The 25924-nt window shown below is 37.9% G+C and overlaps 1 protein-coding gene across 7 annotated transcripts in view; it reads left to right on the forward strand.

The window, feature by feature from the left end:
• The window catches only part of anks1ab (ankyrin repeat and sterile alpha motif domain containing 1Ab), a 53718-nt gene that overhangs the window by 1220 nt on the left and 26574 nt on the right, over positions 1-25924 (forward strand). For 6 of the 7 annotated variants that reach the window (XR_004337048.1, XR_004337049.1, XM_032548992.1 and 3 more), the window contains exons 2-3: positions 10187-10259; positions 19393-19508. Coding sequence is in view for 5 of the 7 variants with exons in the window: in XM_032548992.1 (XP_032404883.1) it covers positions 10187-10259; positions 19393-19508 (189 nt within the window). In the remaining 2 variants the exon portion in view is untranslated. Of the gene's footprint in view, positions 1-10186; positions 10260-17647; positions 18713-19392; positions 19509-25924 lie in introns of those variants that run through there. The other variant, XM_032548994.1, reaches the window with a different exon arrangement.

Below are 25924 nucleotides of genomic sequence, written 5' to 3' on the forward strand. Positions count from 1 at the left end.
AAATGTTTTTGCTAAACCACAGCCATGACCTTTTTCCACTTCAGAATCAAGGTTCTTTACTTTATGCACAATTTTTAATCCTTATGCAAGCTGTTCACAGAAAAAACCCCCAAAACAACAAAAAAGAAACTTTTGAGATTTTGTCACATCACAACTACACACTTCAATTGTATCTCCTTTTGACATATTTTCTTACAATGAAAATCTGAAAAGTGTGGTGTGTATCTGCAGTCAGACACGCAAGTCATTACTTTGTAGAACTACTCTATGCAAATAAATTTTCAGGAGGCTGACTTGTGCATCAAGAGACTAATTTTTTTCCTTTTCTTTTCTGCAAAAGAGCTCTAGTTCAGTCAGATTAGAGAATGTCTATAAACATTAATTTCCAAGCCTTAGTTTACTTTGACTGAGCCATTCTAACCCATGAAAATGCTTTGATCAAAACTCTTCTATTGCATTTCTGGCTGTGTATCAAGAGCTGGGGTGCTGCTGTTTTTTGCATCATTTCATAGCTTTTCTTCATGGATTCTGACCAGCTTACCTGTCTCCACCGAAGAACAGAATCCTAACAGCATGATGCTGCCACCACCATGTTTCAGCATGGTGATGTGCACTGACCTTTCTCTCACTCGTCAAATTTTGCATATACATGAAAATATTTCTTTGTCTCATCTCATCTGACCATCTGTCTCTTTCTACTCATCAGATTCATGTGATCTCAAATCAACTTTATGAAACTCATTTATGTACAGTTTAGTTCATTCCAATAAAATCCAATCATATAGTCATACAGATTTTTTGTCAACTTTATACAGTACAATTCAATACAAGCATTAAACATTACAGACATTCAGCTGATCTTAAAAAAGAAACATTAAATCCTCAGTCCTGATCAATTTTTCCCTGTTATGACTATTTGCGCAAGATTATCTGTTATAATCCTGGATTCTCATGGCCCAAACTCATGTCATCTTGATTTAAGCCCTGCTTAGTGCATGAAGACTATGACCCTGTACCACTGACTTGTGCAATTACACTCTTAAAACAGAAATGTGTCACCACACAAGGCCGAGAAAATGTTGAGCTTCCACTTGAATTTGTGTATCTTCCTCTCTGTCATCTCCCATGCCCTTTTCCTGCTCTCTGCTCCAGCCCTTTGCTCTCTGACACACACTGTTTGTTCAGGCCATTCTGGGTGGGGTGTCCTGTTCTTGAGGGCATCCTGTTTTCTAGCTGTCTTTTTTCCCCTCAGTGCTTCAAGGGATTTTCTTTGGCAATGTGAATGTGGGGGAGTGACTGATACTGCTTTCATGCTTTCCTCTTAGTTTGTAGGTATTGTTTCAAATGTGCATGAAGGCTTACATTAAAAACCTTCAGCCTTCACCATAACAATTTCTGATGCTTATTTTACTCAGTATCTTTTTCTTACTTGTATTAATTGGCCAAGTTTCAAGTTTTTTAAAAAAGTTGACTGAAAACGGTTGAGGAGTTTTGCAGCAGTAGCTGCATCTGAGCCCTTTGTGATTTCTTAAAAGTAATATTGACTTTTTGCCACAGGAATAAAATTAAATGTTTGTTTTTACAGCAAGATTTATTCAAGCTCATTAAGCTTCACTTAGCATAAATAACTACAAGTTTCCATCAGCTTTAAGAAAAAAATCTATATTTGATGCTATCAGCTTTGTCAGGTTAAACTGCGCTTCTCAAAACGTTCCATTATCGAAGTTATTTAAACTCTTATTGAAATAGCCATTATTTCCAAAGCTTCTGTCATTCTCATTCGTTTCTAATTTAGTTCTTAATGTCCTATTGTTGAGGCTTGATGGTTCTCGTCATTCTCCATCACTCTCCCTCCTACTGGCTGATCTTATTGGACCCACAGGTAATCTCGGTTATGTCTTCGAATTTGGCCCGGACCCCAGATGAAAACTGGCTGCTGTTTTTCGCCTCTTTTTTTTCCTACTCATCATTGTGTCTACCAATCTTTTGTTGATTCCCTCAATTTGAAACCATTTCTCCTGGCACCCCGCTGCGGGGAATGGAAGCTCGAGTCTTTGCTCATCTAACGAACGGCGTGGCCTTCTATCTGCAGAGAAACAATTCTTGACCTTTTCTCTGAGCTCACTTCACTTGTGTTTGCCCTTTTTGCAGTTGCTTTCAACTAACCAGTTCAAACAATTGTTTTAGCAGAAGCAGAAAGTAAGAGTCTGCTTCTAGTAACAAGCTGTTTTATTAGAATACCCCCATGCACCTCTTTCAGATTGACTTTTTTATTTTAATGAGTAATCAATACATTTAAGCAACAGAAAAAGCTCAAATAAAGTTTGATTATGAAGTCTGACACAGAAACATTCACTGCTGTAAGTTATCACAGTATACAGCCACTGTGACATGAAAGTGAAAACAAAATAACTGTTTCAAGCATAACCTTTATATCCATTTGACATTTTCAGTGGAAGCATATGTGTATTAAATGCTATATCTTGTGGCAGCTGATATTACGGCAAGCCATTCTTTGTTTCCTATTGCGGCAAAAGCACTTGGTATTCTGTTAACAGTTTCACTTACATAAAAACGAGTCGGCTGATGTAACGACACTGCTTCTGATGCAAAAATGGCCAAATTTTTGTCCACGTTGAAACACATTGTAGATGAATGTGGGACGCTACACCAGTAAGCTCGAACTTATTTGAATCTGTGTGGGATTGTCTTTGATGTAAATAAAACTTTAATTACGGAAAATGCTCAGTGGAAAACCTCAAAGATGTAACCACATTCACCCTTGTCCCTGCAGCAGCAGATGTCTCAGTGCTGCTGGCCTGTTTTTTGGTTCGCCTTCATGATAATGTTCATTTTGATGTCCAATTTCTGTTCGCTTCTGTTGTTTTAGTACATCTGTCTTCTGAAATATGACATTGTTCACATATCATATCAGAATAAAAGAAAGTCTTAATACATATTTAAAATAACTATTTAATGTTTTTATCAAATGTATGTTTTGTACCAGCTTCTCTAATGAATTTAGTCCCCCTTGATTGAAAGAGGTATAAGATAAACGTAACTTTTTTTTATATCTCAGTTGGCAGGATTCCCCTGTTATTTATGACAACAGTATCTATTTTTTGTGTGATGTGTCTTGTGCAACAAAAACAAAACATTTGTTTGTCCAATATCAGTAAGCTTTTCTTACAAGACAGCCAAAATGACAAAGTAACTATAATCATATTAAATCCTTTTTGACATTTTCTTGTCAAAAACTGCTATAAAATTCAATGCACTCCATGCAGATTCTTATTTGGCACACCATTTGATATTTCTAATTTCATCATGAAACATCGGCCTTATCCTCAATGTCTTTGTTACATTTTTTGATTTTCTAAGGCAAATAACCATCAAATTCCTACATTTCACTTTGACAAACAGACTAATTCCAGTAACAACGTCACTGTGCAATTAATTTTCAATTCCATGAAAAATGCAAAAAAAAATTGTTATGACTTTTTCCCCATCTGCTTAGTACTCAAAGGTTGTGTGTTTAAAAATGCTTGAGTAGTTTCATTTTTGTGCATAATGAGATTCCCAGTGGCTTTCATGGGGTTTTTACGCACTCATGCGTTTAAACTCTTCTACATTCCCTTATTCTGTAACTCTGGTTGTAACGCATAGATTTGTGACACCATTGTAATACTTTAAGTAATAAATCAAAATTAGTTGTGAAAATTAGGATTTTTGACAAAAGTCCAAAAAAGAAAGAGGACCAAATTATACAATATTATTTCAATCTGGAGAGACTCAGACGGAGATGAGAAGACAATTAGAAGAGTTTATTGACAAACAGAATTTAAAGTCTTTGGCGCTCGGGCCCCGGCTGGGGATAACGGTTATCGCAGCGTTAGCGATGAGCTTCAGATGAGCATCCCCGATGCTGTTAGGAACGTCATCCCCCCAGGGCCCGGCACTGGTGGTGGAGGTTGAAGAAGGGTGCGGGCCTCAGGACCGGGCGAATGGAGGAGAAAGGGTGGTGGTGGGTTGAGCTCGGCTGGAGAGCGAAGGACGCCATGAATGAAGGTCCTTATCAGCTGGGACTTGGTCGATGATTGGACGTGACGTGGCTTGGTCCGGCGTTGATAGGTCGACGATTGTGGGCAGGTCGCTTCAATTAACGGGTCCCGGCGGGGATAAAAGAGTCTTCCAGTTTGAATTTGCGCCTAGGCTTCATTATATTAAATTAGCTCATGGGGACATTTCTTTAACAATATGAGTGGTGCGGCAGACAGAGGGAACAAATCTTAAAGATCTGGAAAGGCAGATGTTGGTGAGTGCAGGGTGTGATGAATTACAATTTGGCTTCATATTGGTTGTAAAAATCCTAAACATTCTAATAATAACTTTCATGTTGTAGCTCTTTTTAAAAAACAACCATAAGAAAAAAATAAAATCTAAAATGTCTGCGATCTTCTTCACACATAATGTTGTGAGGCAATTAACAAAAAAAGTAGACAATAAAGCAAAATAGTAAATAACTCTTAAAGGTTCAAGGTGGTTCTTCATATTGGTTGTGTTTTAGAATAGAAATCAAAAACAAGCCCTATTCCTTGTTTTTTGAACTGACTGATCTAAACCTTTTGTCTAGGTTTGAACCTGCCAGATACTACAGAAAGCATTTTTATACTTGTTTGTTAAACATTTGTTAAAAAATATAGCCGCAACATTTTTCAACATAAAAATAGACAGCTGGTTTAAATGATTTACACATAGTTGGATTCACTCATATATAGCTGCACCAAAGCCATCCCTGAAAGGCTTCATAAATATTCCAGCTCTGCTGTTTTCCATTAGTTTTGTATAGAGCTTCAGGATGTCCTTTTATACAGATGGATTAAAATACATACAGCAGAAATTAAATGTCTTATCAGTTGACCAGCCAGTTATAGTAAATTCACGCAATATCAACACATCTGTATCATACCATCAGTAGTATTTTACAGCAAGAAAGTTTTGTCCTCAACAATAGAAACGTTATGGAAAATCCCCATAAATTACAACAAGCTTTTCACAAAGGTTTATAAAAAATACTAAACAGAATCCGTGATGGAAACATTTATGAGTAGAATACAAGTATTCACAAAGCTTGCCAGCCTACATTTAGACTTTCTTCGCCATCTGGATGTTGTCATTCATGCTGACTTTATTTATGCTGTGTGGTTTCAGAGCTGTCAAATAAATAAAAATCACTACAGATCATCAGAACTGTTGGATATAATTATGTGATCTGTTCTCGTTCACTCCAGAGCTCCTGGCCCATCTGTCTTTATTGACAGTGATACTGTAGCAGTAATCCTGCTTTCAGACCAACGCCAGTGAAGCAAGCAGCTTTTTTTTGTTGTTGCTTGGTTTAATATATCGAGTCATCATTTTCATTATCTCCTTCGTTTTAGGCTTTCAGCCATCATTTCTGCCCGAGAGAGACAGGCTCAGTAAACAATAATGTTCTCTGTATCCCTAAAGCACATTGTTTAAGATTATTTCGCATTATCTCTGTCCTGTTAGATAGCATGCAGACAAAGGAGATGAGAAACAATGGTGCAAATAAAAAAAATAGAAACAAAGTGAAATACTGACATGAAACCCTGTTCCAGTGTCTCTACATCAGATAAACCAATGAACTAAATTGAGCATTATTCGTTATAAAACCCCTATAGTTCTTGGTGACCAAAGAACAACCAATCTATATTGTATTCACATAAGTACCAATTTTCCACTTTTTTAAAACTCACTTTTCTGATGAACTGAGGGCTTATCAGGGTTCAGTCAAACTCTGGTAAATTATACAAAGTGAAATTAGAAATTACTTTGGTGAGAACTACAGAAACATATTTATTTTGGTTTCAACAAAACAAAGAACATTCTGAATATAACATTGATAACATTGTGAATAGCAATACTTTAAGATGCATTGTGTTGTAGTCTGAAAAGCCTGCAACTTATCCAAGAAAATAGTTTTCTTTCTTTGAAAAAATTCTTATTACAGAAATGCAAGATAGATCTTATGCAAATCTTGGCTTCAGTGAAAGTATCAATGCAAGGCTGAAACATTGGATGTGCCATACAACTTATGTCATTGCCACAAAACAAATCTCCAGCTTCATGTCACCAAAAAGGCTGCAGGTGCTGAAGGTAATTAAAGCCTAAACACACTCATGCAATAAAATGTTTGGTATTTGTGTGATGATTGAATGAGAGTTTTTTTAGGGCTGAAAGATGTGCTCTTGTGAGAAAACACATTTTCTAAATATAAAATTATATTCCAACAGGTGATGTTTCCACACCATCACCGTTTTCTGTTTCCATTGTCCTTGTGTTAAACATCGGTGCCCATGTTCATGGTCCTTATCCAGATGTTGACAGCTTACTTCAGTCTGTTCATTTTTGATTTGTTTGCTATTGGGTCTTTTCATCATTCTCCCACTCTGGACTTAGAATGAATGATCTGGCCTAGAATCATAATTTTTTATTTTGGCATATTCACCTAACCTCAGATGTTGATTTTTTTAAATCTTTCTAAGATAGCATGGTCTATGCTATGATGAAAAATAACTTGGGGAAAAAAACCAAGAATTGTCCATTGGCTGCCATATGTTTTATGCCTAACATTCACATATGGAAACTTTTTAGTCAATTCCATTTCAGTCAAGTTGATTATTTATAATAGTACCTATACAGTGAGCATATAATCTATTTTTACCAAGAGTGACGATGCACAAAATGAAGGAAATAATTCAGCCTGACTGAACCACTGTGCTTACTGTGTGCAGAAGGCCTATCGCATATATACATAGTTAATATGAGGGAACGAAAGAAACTGTTCTAACATCTCACAGCAGGTCACCAACTTAATTGGATGAAAGCGTACAGACTAAAAGGACAAATAGTGATTCTAATTATGAATAATGGCCCCTCTCTGCAACATTTTCCCGCTTTAGTAACATTAAAAGATTCAGATAATCTAGCTAAAGTGCAATAAGAATGAGCAGTATGTGGTTGTGACCTTTGGTCCCTTGTACAGCATCAATTTGACTAACAACATAACATTTAAGTCTGTACATTAAACTAAATCTTTGCTCAAAAGATCATTGCATAAAGTCTAAGATTTAGGAATAGACACTGGCATGAATATTTAATAATAATTCTACTTAAGTGACTATTGGAATGTAGTGTAAAATCATAACAGTGTAGATGTACAAGAGTGTCATGTGAAGTCTTTGAAGAGATGGGCTTTTTTCAAAGTACACTGATATAGTTTGAAGGGCTTGTTCCACTAACTAGAGACTCCCAAACACTCGTCACTGGTTCTCTCAAATTTAAACTTGATTAATATGTCCAGCTCATGTGTTCCTCTCCCTTTACTCATGTGCCCAAAATTGAAATCCAGTACAACTATTCACCATCCAAGTTTACCAAATTAGTAGATAAGGTCCACCATTCTGTTGATAATTCTCTAAATGCAATTATTCTGCATAGGCCTCAAAGGCTTCTAGGAAAACATTTGTGAAAAAAAGGATTATGGAAGACCGAAGAACACAGTAGACACGGTTAGGGATAAAGTTGTGGAGACTGAAGTCGAGTAAGGTTAGGTATCAATAACCCAAATGTTAAAAATCTCATAAAATACTGTGAAATCCAATATTTGAAAAGAAAAAAATTAGGGGTATCCAACTCCAATTCTTAAGACTGATATCCCATGCATTTGGTCCAACAAAACTGGGGAAGTTAACTAAATACAGGGCCACCAATAAAAAAAACAAACAACAAAAAACATTTAAGAGACTGTAAAACACTTGAGACAGACTCCAAACATACAACCTGGGCTGCCTAGACTTTCATCTAATTGAGAATATTTGGCAATGGTGAACGTTTTTATTGAGTGTTGTTTTCTTCTCTGTACAATTTCTGAAATATAATCTCATAAAGAAAAATATTGCATCAAAAAAGATCACCATGTCCGGCACCAAAGGTTGGATGGTTTTTCTGTCAGATGATGTTTGATTTTTCCAGTGGTTAAAAGTGTAACTAACATATCTGTCACAAAATTGTATTCAGTGTTTATGTGCCAAAGAGCTCAGTAATAATATGCAGCTGTGAAATATTTTACCTCTGTTAATTTTCTTGATACTGGATTTTCTCAGAAGCGTCATATCCGGAGACAGGTTTTGGTAAAAGTGCACCTGGTGGGGCGTGTATGTGTGTGTGTTTCTATGTGTCTGTATTTGATATAGAATGTATCTGGGTTAATTCAAAGAGTAATGTGGGGTCTGTATTGCTGGAGGCATATGCCATGCATCCCACGTGCCTGACTTCCAAATGAATCAAGGCTTTTCCACAGTGTTGATGCCACTAGCGAAGAGCATAGTGCTTTTTCAAACACTAAATATTACATCAAATAAGCCTGGCTGTGTCTCTGCCTGGTGTCAGTAGTGAAAGTAAAATCATTTTTTTCAGCCTTGCAAAAACCTGTATTGCTGATTGTGAAAAGTCTACTCCAGGGTTTCTATATTTAGACACCCGTCTGGTTTGCAATATTTTGCACATAAATTTTGAGGTCATCTATGCATGAAAGTTGGCTTGCTTGCAGCTGACAAACATTTATATGCAGGTTCTATTTTCTTCAGACACCTACAGAATATTGGATGGTATAAAAATGTGAGTTTTGTTTGCCTGAATACAGAATAATGTATTGTATTGTGCATGAGGTCTTATTGTCCTTGAAGCATTGAGCGTCAGCAAACACTTCAGCACCCTGTAGACAGCTGCTTAACCAGCGATGAGAGAGATTCTTCTTCTAACATGCAGTGTATGCAATAAATGTGATGAGTCCCAGACTGTTGGGTAGACTTAGTATACAGTGACAGATGTACTTTATATACAGTACAGACCAAAAGTTTGGACACACCTTCTCATTGAATTCAATGAGAAAGTGTGTCCAAACTTTTGGTCTGTATGGAGTACAGACCAAAAGTTTGGACACACAGTTGTGTCCAAACTTTTGGTCTGTACTGTATCTATATTGAAAACACTAGGTCTGTGTTACCATCTTCTTTAGGTCAGTTCATTATTTGTTTTCTTAAGATCTGATAAATTCTCTTATGTTCAATAAACAGATAAACCGAATATCACGGATGCTGTCTGCTCATCATAATTAAATAACCAAGCGCAACTAAAATCAAGTTAATAAGTTTGTTCATACTATAAGCAATTCAAAAACATGCTGTGCCATTATCCTCTTACCACTTTCTGTCTTCTTCATTTGCCATTAGTAGCATTCAGTAGTAATGGTGTTTCCATTGCAGTTTTGCAAAATACACTAATATTTATACAACTGAATAGCATGCTTTTTTTTTTTAATTGCCGTGTTTCCATTAAGCACATATATTTTCAGAATTCTAATTATATGGTCAATGGAAACACAGTTATAACTGTTGAATTAAAGTCAACAGTTAAATCCCTCCTTTGAGAAAACTAATATTGACATGTTTCTTGCTTTTACTTCATGCAACATGTTTACTAGCCACAAAAGCACATCAGTAAAACTTGAAGTTGGCAATGTAGGAAAAATACAAGCAACAAATAGTTTTTTGTTGGCTCTGAAAGCTCAGAGTCTCTTTAAATAGACATTCTTGGCTCTAAGGCCCAAAGCATCCTTTTCATGAGCTTCTGCCTGCCACACTGAGCATACATGATGCTGCATCAAGCTATTGCTTTTGTATTTGTGGAGTCTAAATACAGCACATTATATGTCTGATACTGCAAACTCAATCAGATCAGGGCCTCCGGAGGTTCTGTTTGGGCTATAGACTCCTAATGGCCATTGTAATGTTTAGTTACTGGAGATTCGTAGTTGTAATTCAGCCTAGTACCTGTCTATGTTTTTGCTAAGCAGTGGATTACTCATCGAACTGCTGTCTACGTTAACCTGGTGCTCACAATCCATCACTGCAAAGCAGTCCACCCACTCAGTGATTCTAACAGAAGCACACAGTTCAAACTCCATAGCAAGTCTCATTCATTCATAAGAAATGTTGATAATTAGCATTAGAGCTTCCAGTTTGTGAGCTAGAGTTGGATTCTGTGATGTATTTTTTAATTCTTTTTTTTTTTTTTACCAGTGTTTCATGCTTGTTTTTAACAGATTGAGAAGATCATGACGTTGATTGGGGCTGGCATTGAAACAACAAAGAACCAGCATCCCAAGCCAAGCCCAGGTAATTCTTTTTTTAATAATGCATAATTTTAATGTATGTTTATTTCTGAAAAAGTAGCTCAAGAAGATCAAACATTTCAAGTTTTATATAGATGAAGCTTAAGAATTATAGATTTAGATTTCTTTATGGAATCCCCTAAAAAGACACAAGTAGTGTTTCCTTATTTGATGATGTGGAAATTTGCAGCAATAGCACAGTACTGAAGATGATTGTAATGTTAAATAATATCATCTGATTTATTCCAAAGAGGCTAAGCCAGGGTTGCAAACTGACACTACTATGTTTGGAAGATGTAAAAATATGTGCAAAAGATGTGTCATGTTGTGGAATCTGAATCATTGGTTTAATCCCTATTTTCAGATGTTTATTTAAAGGGGCAGTAATATGCATTTTCCAATCCAATAGTGCCATTTTATAGCACAAAAACATAACTGTTATGTGTTGAATTGTTATAAAAATCATGTAACTATTAAACTGAATTTAAAACAAATTGGCCTGTCTCTTTAAGAAGTCCCTGCTCTTTCTGGCACTCCACCTTGAGCACCTCATCACAACGTTTTTCCATTATGCCATTTACAACTATTCTTAGGAGAGTTGAAGTGAGAAGTAGTTTGTTATGGAGTGAAATAGTCTCAAAATATCTGTGCATGTGTAAAAGTATCTGTGCGTGTAGACGTGCAGTTTGCAAAATCTAATCGCTTATAAATTCAGAATTACATTTTTCATCCATCAACCAATATCTATTTCCTAAACCAAGGACATAAACAAACTATTTGCAGCAAAGAAGAACAATTCAGATCAATCTGAAATTGAAACTGTGGAATGAACTTTCTAAGAACAAAAGACTAATCTGATTCAAATCTGAAAAAAATAAAAAAGCAAATACCACCAACACCCAAACTACAATAATTAACCAATTAAAAGTATTATTATGAGCTTGTAAGTCTTTCAGAGACCCAAAGCAAGAAGTACTGGAATCTAATTCTAAGTATTTACTTTAACATGAGTGGAAGGAATAAAAAGAAGAGATGAACGAAGAATTAGAATAAACCCTGAAGGGTTTCAGCAACAGCAACACCACTGTAGAAAAGACAAGACAAGTTTATTTGTATAACACCATTCATACACAAATACTGTACATTTAACTTGCAAGAAAGACAAAGTAACAGAAAAAAAATCGTTTGATACACTAAACAGTCAAAAGAAGTATCACATAATAGAACAACCACATGAAATGTAATCTTACAAAAGAAAGAAATGTAAAGTGCAACATTTCAGCAAAGAAAATGCTAAAACATGATAGAATTGATGAAGTAATCTTTGGCTTTTATGGGTAAGCTGCAGTAAACCATTATAGTGTTTTAGTCTTAGTGCTTTATAGTAAAGCTTTTCAAAGTGATAGAAAAATATGTCTTATGGCTAGGTCAATTCAAGATGTGTGCATATTTATGTGTATGTACACTTAAACATATTCTAACTTGTGACAATTTGGGCTTGTTTTCCAGTATTAAAGCAGATGTATAGAATGGATGTATTGTTTTTCTGACTCACAGGGAATTAAGCTGAGATTCATCTGACAGCTCATTGTTGCCAATTGTAACTAGCAAGTTTCCTCTTTATGAAAAATACATCATTTTAAATTCCCCACTGTCATTTTCTCCCCAGTTGATTTATATTTTAATAGTTTGATAGTGGGCTTCAGTGAGTGTCCTTCAGGCGGTGCAGAGGGAGAGGCCAGCTGGCACCAGCTCATTGTGTTTAGGTTACACTGTCAGCTTCCTCCATTAGATACCTTCCTATAAGGAGGTTTCATCTTATTACATAACAGCTTTTCTCTGCACAGGACTGCTTTTTACACAGATTGGCTTGGATAAAATTTTCATCAGTTATGTGCGGTGTTTTTTTATGGGCCACAGCAAGGTATGGCAAGTTTTAAGGGAGCAAGAAACGACAAAAGATGGCAGTAAATTTTGTTGAATGCATAGATATACAAATATTGAAATAAGTGGACTGGGTCTTTACAAAACCTTCATTCTTTTCAAGACTTTCTAACACTAGCCCATCACTGTTGGATGTTTGCTTTGGTGTATTCTGTTAATAACTTTGGGCTTTCAACAAACATGCTGTTATAACAAACATGCGTTTATAACCAATAGATGTGGTTTCATTAGTCTTGTGACTCATTCTAACACAACTATTCAAGCCTAAATGCTCTCAAAGCATCAAACTCAGCATTCACTGACATAGTTGCATCACAAGAGGAAATTGTGTCATCTTGCTGTACTTGACACCATGCCTGGGTCAAACTATTTCACACAGAGCTGAATAAGTTTGTGGACATCTTTCATGAAGAAATGCGCTCGGATAGCAATGTTGATATTTCATTTCAACTGGTAAACTTTCACCATCTGGTTTTAGTAACGGCAGGTGGCGTGAATACTTTTGAGGGGCGTTTATCAGACGTGGCGAGGAATTAAGTACAATTCATCGCAAAATGCCTACAAAGATTTCCTGGATGGAAATTGCATAGTGGTTGTCCACAAGGGAGTGTATCTACAGAAAAGTTTGGCGCTCTCTCCATGATGTTTCATTGCTTGTTTAGAGCAGTGTTTCCCAAACCTGGTCCTCAAGGCATACTGCCATGCATGTTTTAGGTATTTTCTTGCTTCAGTCCAGCTGATTTCAATTGATGACTGATTAACAGGCGTTTGTTGAACTGCAATCAGTTGAATCAGGCACATTAAAGCAGGGAAACCTCTAAAACATGTAAGACAGTGTGCCTTGAGGACCAGGGATGGGAAACGCTGGTTTAGAGGCATTACAAATACTGAAGTGGGAGGGGTGTCCCCAGGTGCTCTGCACCATGTGTGAAAAGTTTGTGAGAATACGAGAAGTCGACTGCTTGACTTTAGGTGAAGTATGACAGAGCCTTAAGTCATACTGCCAATGTTCTTATGAAGGCAATATAGTCTTTTTCCTGACAACCCCTCCAAACTACCCATACTTGTCCTGTCTTTTTTAATTCTATCTGAAATGTCCTGTTGGGTTTTTTACAGTTTTACAAAGCACTGCACGTTCTGACCTTAAGGTTGAATTTATTGTGACAACCACTCCTGGGAACATTTGCAACTGCCTTAAATTGCTTCCATCCATGAAAAAAACATTCACACTGGAGAATAATAGGTTTCAGAAATGGCTTTTCAATACTTTTCATATTCATGGGCAGCAGCATTTGCTCCTCCATTGTAACAAATGTATTTATTTTTTGAGATTGTGTTAACAACCACCTGTATGCTCTAGATCAACAAACTGCCAAAACTTTTCTTTTATAAGTTTGGCTGCACTTGCTGATTGTTTAATGAAGTACATTTGACTAGAAGTTATAGAAGCTCCTTTTCCTCCTAATCAATCTGCAAAAAGTAAGAAACAACTAACTTGTACTTTAACTTTGAACATTTTTGTTGTGTAATCAAGCTAGTGTAAATAGCTTAAGATTATGAACAACTTCTTAATGTAGTAAAATCTGTATATTTCTTGCAATTAAAATTGTCTTTATGATTATGAAATTATTACACTTTATTTAAAATTATAGAAAAACCAGCAAGACGAAGCATGAGTTGAATTTATTAACAATAAAACTAGGATTTCTTTAATGATTCTAAGATTAAATGAGTAAAAAAAAACACAATTATGAGAACTGACAACAAGAAAAACAAACAATGCTAAACCTGCTCTACAACTACTGCTATAGATTTATGACCAGGAAAGTATTGTTTAAATCATTTATTAACACCTGACATTTATTCAGTAATACCATATGTCTCTCAGGTGACTGAAGGTATTTGAAGGTAAATGGTCTTCTGATGGTGGTTTTAGATTAAGTGCTATCCAGTTTTGAATTCAGGTCTGTATAGCACTTAAATAAAGTTACGCTGGGCTCAAATCCAAAGTGCAGAATAAACCAATATTTTAGCACAGTGTATAGTGTACAATGCAAACAAAAATATGTATTGCAACTGAATGCCCTGGAGACATCGCAAGGATCTGGCGAATCAAAAGTAACTGGGGAATGCAAGATTTTTCTAAACCACATTTACTATAATACAGTAAGACTGAAAACATCAACATCAAAAACAGTTTGTCACTGTAACCAAAATCCTTTCTCACAACTGCGACTGTTTTGACATTCTGAGTTTCAAACTTACTGTACTATATGAAGGACAGGTTCACATTCGAGGTGTACCACATTAATTAATGTTCAAAAGTACTGCTTTGTTTCTTTGAAAGAAATGTACAAACTTGCAAAAAATAAATAAAAATTGTAACACTCTAAATTTTCAAAATAATATTTATATAAAACTTACTTTGAAACATTGACAAGCAGTCAGACCACTCTTTTTTGGGTATAATGAGTGTCAAGATCATAAAAACATTAATATTTTACAGATTCTGGGACACAACATGAGCGGAATAATAAGGTAACTTGGTGAAATTTAAAGTGCAGCAAGGGCATGTAGAAGTGACCTGGAGGCAAGCAGTGAAGGAGGAGAAAAGTCAGATCTGAGGTGTCCATGTGACCTAAACTGTAACGACAGGCATGGAAATGTATTTTTTAATGTGGAGTTATTTCTCATATCTTTTGTCACCTCATTTTGAACCCTGTGACAAGTGTGACTTGAAATGGTTTGATCACTTCTAATATTCTTAATTAACCAAGAACATTTCTTAAGTGTATTTTCAACCATCAGTTGCCATGGAAAGCGTATTTATATTCTCTAATTTACACGGTAAGACATCATGGATGAATATATAAATAAAGAATCTGTACATTTACCAATAATTACATGCCCAGTTTATAAAAGAATTTATAATAGCTGATGCTGAGATACATTTTAAGCAAAGCTTGTGTCCAGCAAACTCCTAATTTATGATTTTAATTATAAGTTCCAGCTTGCTAAGCATTTTTAGATTAACCGCTACAAAACGATAAGAGTTGAGCTCTGAAGTAAGACATTACAGAAAGGGGATATATAGTGTGTCTTTTCTTTCCACTCTTATAGGTATATAGTAATCAGAGGAGCATTTAGAAGAATGACATTCTGAAAGTGTCCCAGATTCAGCTGAGTCATCCAGTCACTGCTCCGATTATAATTGTAGATTGTGAGCAAGTACTTTCAGAGGTTATGAAGATGCTTTGTTGCTGTTTTTGTAAGAGCCTTTTTCATGGGGAGCTTAGGTTTTTTTTTTTTCTTAAGTAGGATGAAAGCAAACAAACAGGTAGCCCTCAGAGTATTCACAAATGGGAGTGAGACATAAAGAAAGCATTTTCTTGTCATTTTGCTTTTATTTTTGTGACTGAAATGAAGAAATATTTATTAAGATGATTCGACTGCTTTGATTTGTACAATACCCCTCTAAAGTTAGAAATCATGTAGGACTCAGTCATTTCCTTGGAATGGATTTTTGAAAACCAGATGAGATTTTTTATTTTTTATTTTTTTAAGAATAAAAAAATATTTCAGTCTCAAGCCAGAAACTGCTTGCGTTTTGTGCCCATTATGAGTACCTCGACTGTGGAGTAAATGAGCTTAACACACAGGGAGGAAGAGGAGAGAAAGCGCAGCTAACAGGAGGCATCGACTGGGTTTGTGTACAGGCACATGCTGATGTTCAAAGGAAAAGCGTCCGCCTTCAGTTTCCCTGAATTAATTCAGCTTTGCGGCTCATTTTCTCCACTCCTTGGTGAGTTGACAAGGAGCTACTGCTTTTCTCCTGCTCTGATAAAGCTGCACAGCTTTATCTAGGCACAACCTCTGCTTCCATTTTTTTTTTGTGCACAGGTCTTTCTTGGCACTCCTTCATGGCAAGTCCAGACCTTGTTGTGCACAAACAGAGAGGAAATCCACTTTGGTAGATTTGACAGTTTGGCCTAATAAATCAGGGGACAAAACAGTGACCCATCTCCCCCCACCGTTGAGCACAGGATACTCTGTCAGTCAGTAATTAGGTCCGTCTTATGTGGGAGGGGATGAGCGGAAATAAATGGGTGTAGCGGCTGATGTTTTTACCAGGCTTTGTCCGGATTTTAAAAGCTGCAGTAGCGTGAAGCTCGGAAGAAAAGCCTAAAGCAGGAAGAGGAGTTCTAGTGAATCATAATTAGTCTGCTTCAGTTCTTCTCACATACTATTACCATCCTTATCTCAACCAAATGTTTCATCGCCTGCTGCTCTATTAGTCTTTTTCAGTGTCTTATCTGTCCTTCACTGATTCTGTCCTCTATCTTCCTTCTTTTTTCTTCCCTTCATTCCTCTCCTGATTGCGGGTTCTCTTTCTCTGGCCTCAAGCGAAGCCTGGATGACTGACAGGTCACACACAACTGACCTGGCCTTTACCTGAGCGTTGTGCGGCCTGAGTGCCGTTGGTATAGGTGCCCAATTACAGAAGCGGTTCAATCAATAGCTCCTTTTTTCGGGCTGCCTCTTATTGGTATGACTAACTGACTAGCTCACGACCTGACAGGGAATGTGTGAGGTGATTGCAAGCAGCTTGGGAGCCAGAATAATTACGCTCTGCCTGGCAGTTGTATTCTGATAACACCGGTATTAGACAGAGTGAGCAGCCCCTCAACTGGTAGTCTGTGGAGTCTGTCAAAGTGGTCTTTTTTTTTTCCTGTTACGCCAGATATATCAGAATTTTATATCATCTTGCTTGTACATTCGGGCTTTTTGCTGTAAGTAGCTTCTGTTGTGCTTCAAAAATGCTTGATGTGACATGAACATCTGGAAGTACATAATGGAATTTGCCTCTTTACTGTCATTTGCCATGACTGAGCAAGATCAGGAGAGACACGTCTGTTTTTCTGACTCTATAATTTTTTCGCCTTTCTTCTTTGCTCTTGTACAAGTGCATTAGAGGCTCTGCTGACTTGAATCAATGCTGCCCTCCCTTGTCCTATCATCAAAGTAAGATGTAAATGAATGAAAGCCCTCTGGTAATAGGGAGGTGGATTGAGAAGCGCTCTTTGTTTTCCTATCTCCTACCAAAAAAAATGGTATGAAAAATCAGGGCTGCTCAGTTGCAGCGCAACATTCAAGTCCTATGATTTTGGACTTGTACCTTGCCTCTGCAAGTGGTGTCCTTTCTCAGCTGACGAGATCAGGGTGGCTGTGTGTAATTGCAATCAGTACACTGAAGAGAAAGAAGGTGCAAGGAGTGGGGAAAGGCAAAGAAAGAGGTGGAAGACAGATGACAACCAAAGAGTGTGTGTTTGCATCTGTTTGTGTGTTTGAGAAGCAAAGAGCGAGACGGAGTGAAGGAGAGTGCAAGGCAGAGAGGGAGAGGAAGGCAGAGGGAGGGGAATTGATATAGTGAGAGAGAGGAAGAGAGAGAGAGGGAGAGAGGTGGTTACGTGGAACAGCACCCCACTTCATCAGGCAGCATACGGCAGACCTGCAGTGCGATCTCAGAGCATGGCAATGGGGCTATGAGACTGAAGGGAGACAGAGAGCAAAGAGAGAAGAGAGCAAGAAGGAGGGGGGAAGTTGAAAAGAAGCGCTTGAGGGATTTGCTTGGATGAAAAGAAGGTGGTGGTGGTGGGGGGAGATCTCTGGCTGCATTGCCCATCGTGGATGTTGGAAGGACTTGGCAGCAGTGGCTTAGGTTCAGGCAGGTCTGTGGTCTTCTGTGTTGAAGTAGGAAGCGTCAGGACGTTATGCCCTGTGAGCAGTGAGGGGTAAGCGTGTGTGTGTGTATGTGTGTGTGCGTGTGTGTGTTCCTGCATCAGCGCTGCCTGCATGTCTCAGACAGGCAAGGGATGCAGCAAACCTCTGCTCTGAGCGCAGAGGCTGCTAGCTGCACCCAGCGAGGAGAAGAAGAACCAGGTGGGCTCAGAGCAAGAGTTGGAGGTTGCTTGCCTCAGGAAGGAGCTAGCTTAACATGCACTGTGGTCCCACGGTGGTCCTCGCTTCAGAGGAGAGAGAGCTCACCTGCCGCGCGTCGGATCTGAACCTGGATTTACTGCTCTGAGAGATGAGAGGCACGTTCTCCGGCGGAGCCGCACTGACAGCAGCCCTCTGAAGGAGTGTGAATGCTGCGCTGCACTGGGAGCACTGGAACCACCAAGGACACTGAGCCTTTTGCCTCACAGTTCACCTGGAGCGAGGAATATATTCTTGGATTTGAATATGAATTGAGGAGTTTGGAATTGGCACACTGGAAATCCAGCGTTTCTTTGATGTGGGATTTACAATATGTCTACCTGATCGTACTCTGTGTGGCTCTGGAGTAAGGACGAAACATGATTTGAACTTGAAATGTGTATTCCTTGATTTAAAAAAATAACATGAGTACCTCAACAGTACTTTAGAATGCTGCTACCTTCATTGTATGAGCCTTGTCCTAGCTCTCAAAGAGGTTGACCAATGAAGCCATGGGACTCAGCCAGAGCTTTACAAGTATGTGGTGAAAACCCTGTCCACTTTATTTTGGGGGAGCTGAATATATCTGTGTTACACCCTAATGAGTTTAGTATATCTAAAATGACATGGAGACTTTTAGGATAGTAATGTCTTATATATATATGAGAATGTCTGCTCCCTGGTTTCCCTCAGCCTAAAAATATCCAGCCTTTTTTGTTTGTAGTGTTTAGTGTTGTTGTAGCTAGGGACTTGTTTTTTTCACACTTGCTCATCTGCTCACTAAAGGAATGTTTAGTGAACCTTGTTTGTTGGAAGATGCCACAGTGGCTCAGTCCAACATAATTAGGAAAACCAAGCTTCAGATGGGCTTCCTTCCCCGCACTACCTCCACCCTCGCCTGACATCTCCAGTCAGTCACACTAGCACCAGTAGGTGTAATATTAGTCTAGTCAGTCCCCTCCAGGGGCCGGAGCATTGCCTGCAGCACTTCCTATCCTCCTCCTGTGTTTGAGTTTAGCTGGGCCCCCGCCTGTACCGTGGGAGCCCTTCATCCCCAGTCTGGACCCTGTCTCCCCCCCACCCTGCCTGGTGCTGCTGCACTCGGCTCTGCCTCTGCTGGCCGAGGATGATGTGGCAATGCCATGTGTCGTCCTCTGAGTGCCGCTGCTACCGGCTGAACGGCTTCTCCCTGCTGAAGCGCTTCCCTCTCTCGGCAGATGGGGCCTGTGGTAAAGCCCTGGACCAGCCGGTCGGAGAGTGGCTGGAGCACGTGGGGCTGCCGCAGTACGAGAGCAAGTTCCTGCTCAATGGCTTTGATGACCTACGATTCATGGTGAGTCACCTGCAGCATGTCATCTCAGGAGTCAGTTCTACTTTATTTCACCCCCTTCTGTGCTTGTGTCGGCCCGGCTTCATTTGTCTTTTCATGTCACCACTCTGCTCCTCTCCACTCATCTCTCACAAGCTCCACCCCCTCCATTGCTCTTTCTTTCCCACCTCTTTCACGCAGCCTTCCAACACTTTTGGCCCTCTTCTTATTACCTCATCTTCAACTCTGCAATGCATGACCCAGGAGAGATTTATGTCTCCCCGGTGAATACTTTTAAAGAGTGTGGGTTGCTACCAGTAAAAAAAGACAAATAACGGCAAGAATCCATTAGCAATTTTTCTCCCAAACTTCCAATCATGCAACCTTTGCCTGAAGGAACTTACTGGTGTTGAACCATCTTATTAAAAATCATATTTACTATTATATTGGTCATTAGTCAATTAGTTTGAAAAACACGACATTTAGATAGTAAATGTAAGATAGTAAGATTAAAATCTTACTATCTTACAATTAATTTTTTTCAGAATTCCATGTTTTTTAATGACGCTGACTCTGTCCATATCTGGCGGCCCTACGCTGTCATAATTTAACAAATAAAATTAAATTAAATCAAATTTTTGTCGACCGCAATAAGCCCAATAAGCCCCTTATTGGGCTTATTGGGATAAGCCCAATAAGACATTGGGCTTATCCAATGAAATCCCTCAGTCCTTCTTGGTCCGCCCCTCCCCTCTAAGTTTATAAATAGCGCCATTTCAGCTAACCGGAGTCCAAGAAAATGAGCGGATACGAGACGGGGCGGGTCAGAAAAACTATGACAAAAGCTAAAAAGCGCATAAGCCCATTCAGAAAAATATGTCAAACTAACCGATATGTTAATTACCACACTAACTTTAACCTAGCGATTCAGGGGCTTTATTATCGTCGGAGGAGGATGATGAGAGAGAGTGACCATGGACAGTTTGAGGAAGAGTTCAGGTTAGCTGCTGCTGTCCGGTAAGAAGAAGTGAAAATGTTCATAAAGAAAAAGTTTCATGCAGGCAGGAAGGCAGGTGTGTGTGAGGGGGAAGCTAGCACTAAGCTCCAGGTAGTCAGAAAAACTCTGGAGTAACACAAGAATGATGATGGCCCGAGAAATTAATAATGAACATGTTCTGAGATATTTTAGTAATAATTATTAATTTCAATAGAAAACATAATAAGTAAGGGAAAACAAATAAAACAGTTAGAAAACAGCTATTGATACAAATTAAAAATATTTTAAAAATGACTAGACACATCTTTAATAAATACTATCAGGGAGAGTTGTTGCCAAAATTTGGAAATGTTCAACATATGATTGCAAGAATGTTAGGGTTGTGTAGTGAAAGTTAGTAATTACTTCAAATTAACTTATTGCACTGCAACCCTGTTAAGGTGTCCATGCTTTATATTAAATTATTCTGTATTTGCACATTTTTATGGTAAACTTATATCAGTAAATTGGTTTTAATAGAGTTAAGAATAAATAACACATTTTCTATAATTTGCTTGTACTTGTGGGGTTTGTAATCGAAAGAAAAAAACAGTGGCTGGTGAAATGTCTGAGTGGCTGGTTAAAAATGTTCAATACTAGCCACTGTGGCTGGTGGAGAAAATGTGTAATTTTCACCCCTGATTATATGCCAGATTAAACAGCTTGGGAATGTCCAGTCATTATGGCATTCAGGATGGAGATGGGTTTTGTGTCTAAGAGATTAATGTGTTTCGGTAAGAAATGTCCTCATTAACTCCAGAACAGAAGTAAAACCTTGTGAAGAAGTCATCCCTCCAAAACTAAACATAAAAACAAAGATCTGGAAATGCACTGAGGGCCACATAGCCTTTCTTCAGCTCTGTCAGGAGAATTTGCTCAAGATTTCAGCTATTTTGAGAGGCTTTGAGAAAGGACACCACAAAATAAATTGTTTGGAGCAGAACTCTAATTCAATTAATTGCACAGCCCTTTATCTCATTTGCAAATGATCAGAGGAAATATTTTGTATGGTTGCACACCTACTCTTACCAATACACCCTCTTTGTATTTTCTCCAATTCACTTGCAATAACTGCAAAAATATATTGAAGTATTGCAGCAGCACATTTTTTTGTGTATTTATAGATGCCCATTTATAATATAACTTAAATATGCATGTTCAAAAGCTGATTTTATCCCATTTATTCAGTGTGTAAATAAAAGATTGCAACATTATACCACATTTTTTCCAGCATGATGGTTTAAAAGTAGATCATATCATTTTTTAAACGTTGACACATTTTCCACACATGACTTACTTTTTTTTTTTCGTCAGAACTATGTCAGATTACATTTAAATAATTTCGTTCAACTGTAGCTCAAAGGACGTCCACAATCTGACTAAAAGCCTTATCATGTTTTCTGTAAAGAACATAGCGTGGAAAGTTGATAGCTCTGTCATCAGGGACTGCAGAAAACCGAATTAGACTCCCCTTCCAACAGTCATGTTTCTCAGAAAACATGGCTATGTGTTGTAAAATGGTCTGCCCAGAGGGCTAACTGTGGACATTTCTCAGACCACAGAGCTGTGTTAGGACCAGAGGTTATATGTTTCATCTGTTTGTCACAGCTGAGCTCGGTTAACTGAGATCAGTAAGCTCAAAAAGAAAAAAAAACAGTGTTCTGCTCGAGTACCCTGGCTTTCTGGAGAAGATCTGATCAAAACATGATGGAGGTGTTTAAGAAAATGTGATCACTCCAACTTTGAAATGTGGTGCTGACCTCATCTTAAGATCCATGAAGGTTCTTGTGACAACAAGGCTGCGTGAGTCATACAGGTCTAGATATGTTGAATTAAAGGATTACATCAGGAATGAGCTGTATGGCATAAAGCTGAATCAATGAATAACTCATCTATTAATCTGCTTTAATCCTCTTACCCTGATATTGCTGCATACAGTACATTGTGTGTCAAAAATACATTTAAGGTAATTTCATTTTTTGTCCTTTTAGCTTTTCTGATGAAACCTGTCTGAATTCATACATAAGAATGCATCAACGTTGATATTTTGTTAGAGTTAGGCCTGCACGATACTAGGAATTTCACAATGTGCTAACATTATATGTAGACTTTATGCAGTACAATATTAAAAAAGTTATTCTATTGTGAAAACAATATTGCTTGAAAAAAATATTTGTTTCTTGTGTAGTAATAGACCACTCACTAGGACTAGTTGGCTAAAACTGAAATATAAAAATAATAATTGTATTAGTTTATGGTTACACATTCAGTATACATAAAATAAAGGCTTGCAAAATCTTTAAAAAAGTGAAATCTTTTTAAAATGCATAATGTATCAGCTTGCATAACATCATTGCCCTGAATCTGTACACTGCTCTCTGCCAGGCTGCTGATATACTTCTTTAATTTGACCAAATTTGCAGTACATTTGCTCTCATTTACTGTACTGTTGTTCCTGTAACTTCAGCAACTATCACATAAACAGTTTTCCAACAACTCCGTTTGTAAATCACCAATCAAGTTAGTTCTAAGAAGATAAGTGCATTCATTAATGAAGCCAGAATGAGCCGCATGGAGTGGAACTCAGCAGTGGAATGCCATGCAAAATCTTGCTGACATCTCCCCCTGACCTTTTTTCTTTTTTTAAATCATTTTGGTGTATGAATGCAGAGTAAAGATCCTCTTGTTAGCTAAGCTCTTTCCGTGTTTGTGAAATGAATTACAGTTTATCCTCTTCGTAGTATTTATGCACACAAACCATACATTATCACACCCAGGAGAGGCAAAGCAGGCTCATGGTACAGTTCCTCCCTCACTTGCCAGCTGAAGTGGCTTCAACCAATGTCAGCTGACAAAGCATCCACTCACATAGATGATGTATATGTCCAAGATACTTTCCAGGCTATACCTGCAGGCACAGTGGAAGAAAATAAAGCCATAAGTGACAGAAGGTCTCAAAGTTTTTACATAAATTACAGCTTAGTTCCTTCCCTTCTCTACCTTCTGCATACAGAATCTTAATGGATTTTGGCACACTCTCCCACAGGATGCAAGGCCTATGGGGTTTTGATGGCTAACGGTCCACTTAAACCAAAAACAGCTTGGGTTGTGCTTGTCACTGGCTTCAGCTGGAAACCACGACGTTTCATAGTGTATAGCGCTGCGTTTTCAAAAATAATGAGCTGATATTAAGGTTATAGTTGACAAGCCAAGAGCAGCAGTGCTCTCAGCCATCATGGTGCATAGGGCTGGTGCTACAACCTACGCTAGCACTGTTGGTGAATGAGACAAAGAGAAAGTTGTGATGACGTGGGGGGTGGGAGCTCTGTCTCCTTATTGACCAGATATTTTCAGCTTAGTCAGGAGGAGTTTGATGGATATCTTGTATAAATTAGCTGTGCACTGTATGACCCAGAACACCACAGTCAGTTTAATCAAACTCAACGTTGACCGCAGTGCAATGCCTAGGGTCAGGTCTGTGCATGTATGTTCCTCAAAATGTTTGTTGTGCAATACATGGACAAGAACTGAGTATCAGAGCGCTGTGGCATTGGTCTTATTTTTGCTCTGAAAGCCACAAAAGATGTGGTCCTTGAATTTGTAGGTAAGTTTTAAGTGCAGAAAAGACTACTTGAAACGTTTACATACGAGTGTGAGAAACAGTCCGACAAAGACGTCTTTACACCTCAGACAGCAACCTGCTCTCCAGTGGAATTATTGTGACTTGTTGCTGCAGCAAGTAGCAAAGGTTTTTCCTCACAGTCTCTGGTGACAGCCATTCATTCTTGAATAGAACATTGTTTATTGCTGCCATTTTAAACCACACTCAATTCAAGTTCCTCAAATTAGAAATGGGTCTTGTTAAGATTTGTACATTGGAATATAGTGGGTTACTACTTACGGCAGTGCTAGAAGTCCTTTTTGATGTTCTACAATAAATTTTTAATTAAATTATACTGCTGTACTCAAGATGCCTGCTGAAAGTAACTGTTGGGCCCTTATCATTTACTTCTGGTTCAAAATAAATAAATCCTCACTCTCTTAGGCTGCAGGTAAAGTTGCAATAGCTGCACACAAAATTTCTAACATTACTGACAAAGGAACTGTAACAAAACCACCTGTCACATCACAACCAATACATGAGAAAGGGTCAGACTAAGATGCACTGTTTATCTGAATTTATTTAGATAAATAACCATGAGTCAACAACTAAAAGTTGACTCGTGCAAAAAGCATCACTTTTGGTAAAAAATGACCATTATTTAAGGAAGGTAACAAAATGTTGCATTGGCTCTCAATTATGCATAAAGAATGGTTGTCCTAAATGAGCAGTGCAGAAATATTTATACCCTTAATTGATATTTTATTTTCACAATAAGATTGTCTTAAACCTGTACCATTATCTGCAGTTGTTATGAAGACAAATCTTCTTTTCTGATGGGCTTTTAGAGTCAGTGTTTGTGGAAACTCCCAAGGCAATAATGTGACAGGGACTGTAGGTCATCAGGCATTCAGATGCTCTTGTTCATGTCACAACTAATGTGTCTGCTGAACTTGATGCATCAAAGAGATAAATCATTAGGCTCACCAGGCAAATTACACATGCAACCCCCAGAAAGATGTGGAGGTTGCAAACAAGAGAAAGGTCAGCGTAGTCAGGCTAGTGTTGTGAATGTTTAATATTGTGCCCTTTAAGGTGGTGCCAGACTTGTTTCAGATGTGATCGATCAGAACTCATTTGTGGGACTCTCTGTAAAGGTGGTTAGGCTGATCAGCAGATGGCAGCACTATGGCTCATTTTCTATTCAGCTTTGATTGGATTCCTTTTCCTAAAAGGACAACCATAAAGTAATCCATTGCCAAGGCCACTTTGCTGTTGTGGTGTTTTAAAGAAAGTGGTTTAGGATAGCATAAATTATTTAAATCTTCCTTTTATATCAATCAATCAATCAGTCAATCAGATTTAATTCACATAACAATGTTTAGCCACTTAAATGTACTCCAAAGTCCTAAACTAAGTAGATAAAGTAGAAATCGTTAACAATCAGACATCTTATAATATATAAAACTGGGAAAACACTCAAAACTAGATATTTACATAAAATCAAACTAAATTTTCCATTAACAGATGAAAAGATATTTACATATATTATCATAATATATAACTGTATCATTAATATGCATTTTGAGTGTCCTTCCACAAATTTCTCAAAATAGTTTGCTGAAACTGTACCCCATTCCTCTTGGTAGAACTGGTGTAACACAATCATATTGTTAGGCCTCACACACCTTTTAAGCTCTGTGCACAAATGTTCTGTGGAAGTGTGATTTTTGTGGTTTGGTGGTGTTCTTAGGGTTATTATCCATTTGGAAAATCTACATTTATACCCAAGCTTGAACAACC

Source organism: Xiphophorus hellerii, chromosome 20, assembly GCF_003331165.1.
Source record: "Xiphophorus hellerii strain 12219 chromosome 20, Xiphophorus_hellerii-4.1, whole genome shotgun sequence".
Classification (NCBI taxonomy): Eukaryota; Metazoa; Chordata; class Actinopteri; order Cyprinodontiformes; family Poeciliidae; genus Xiphophorus; species Xiphophorus hellerii.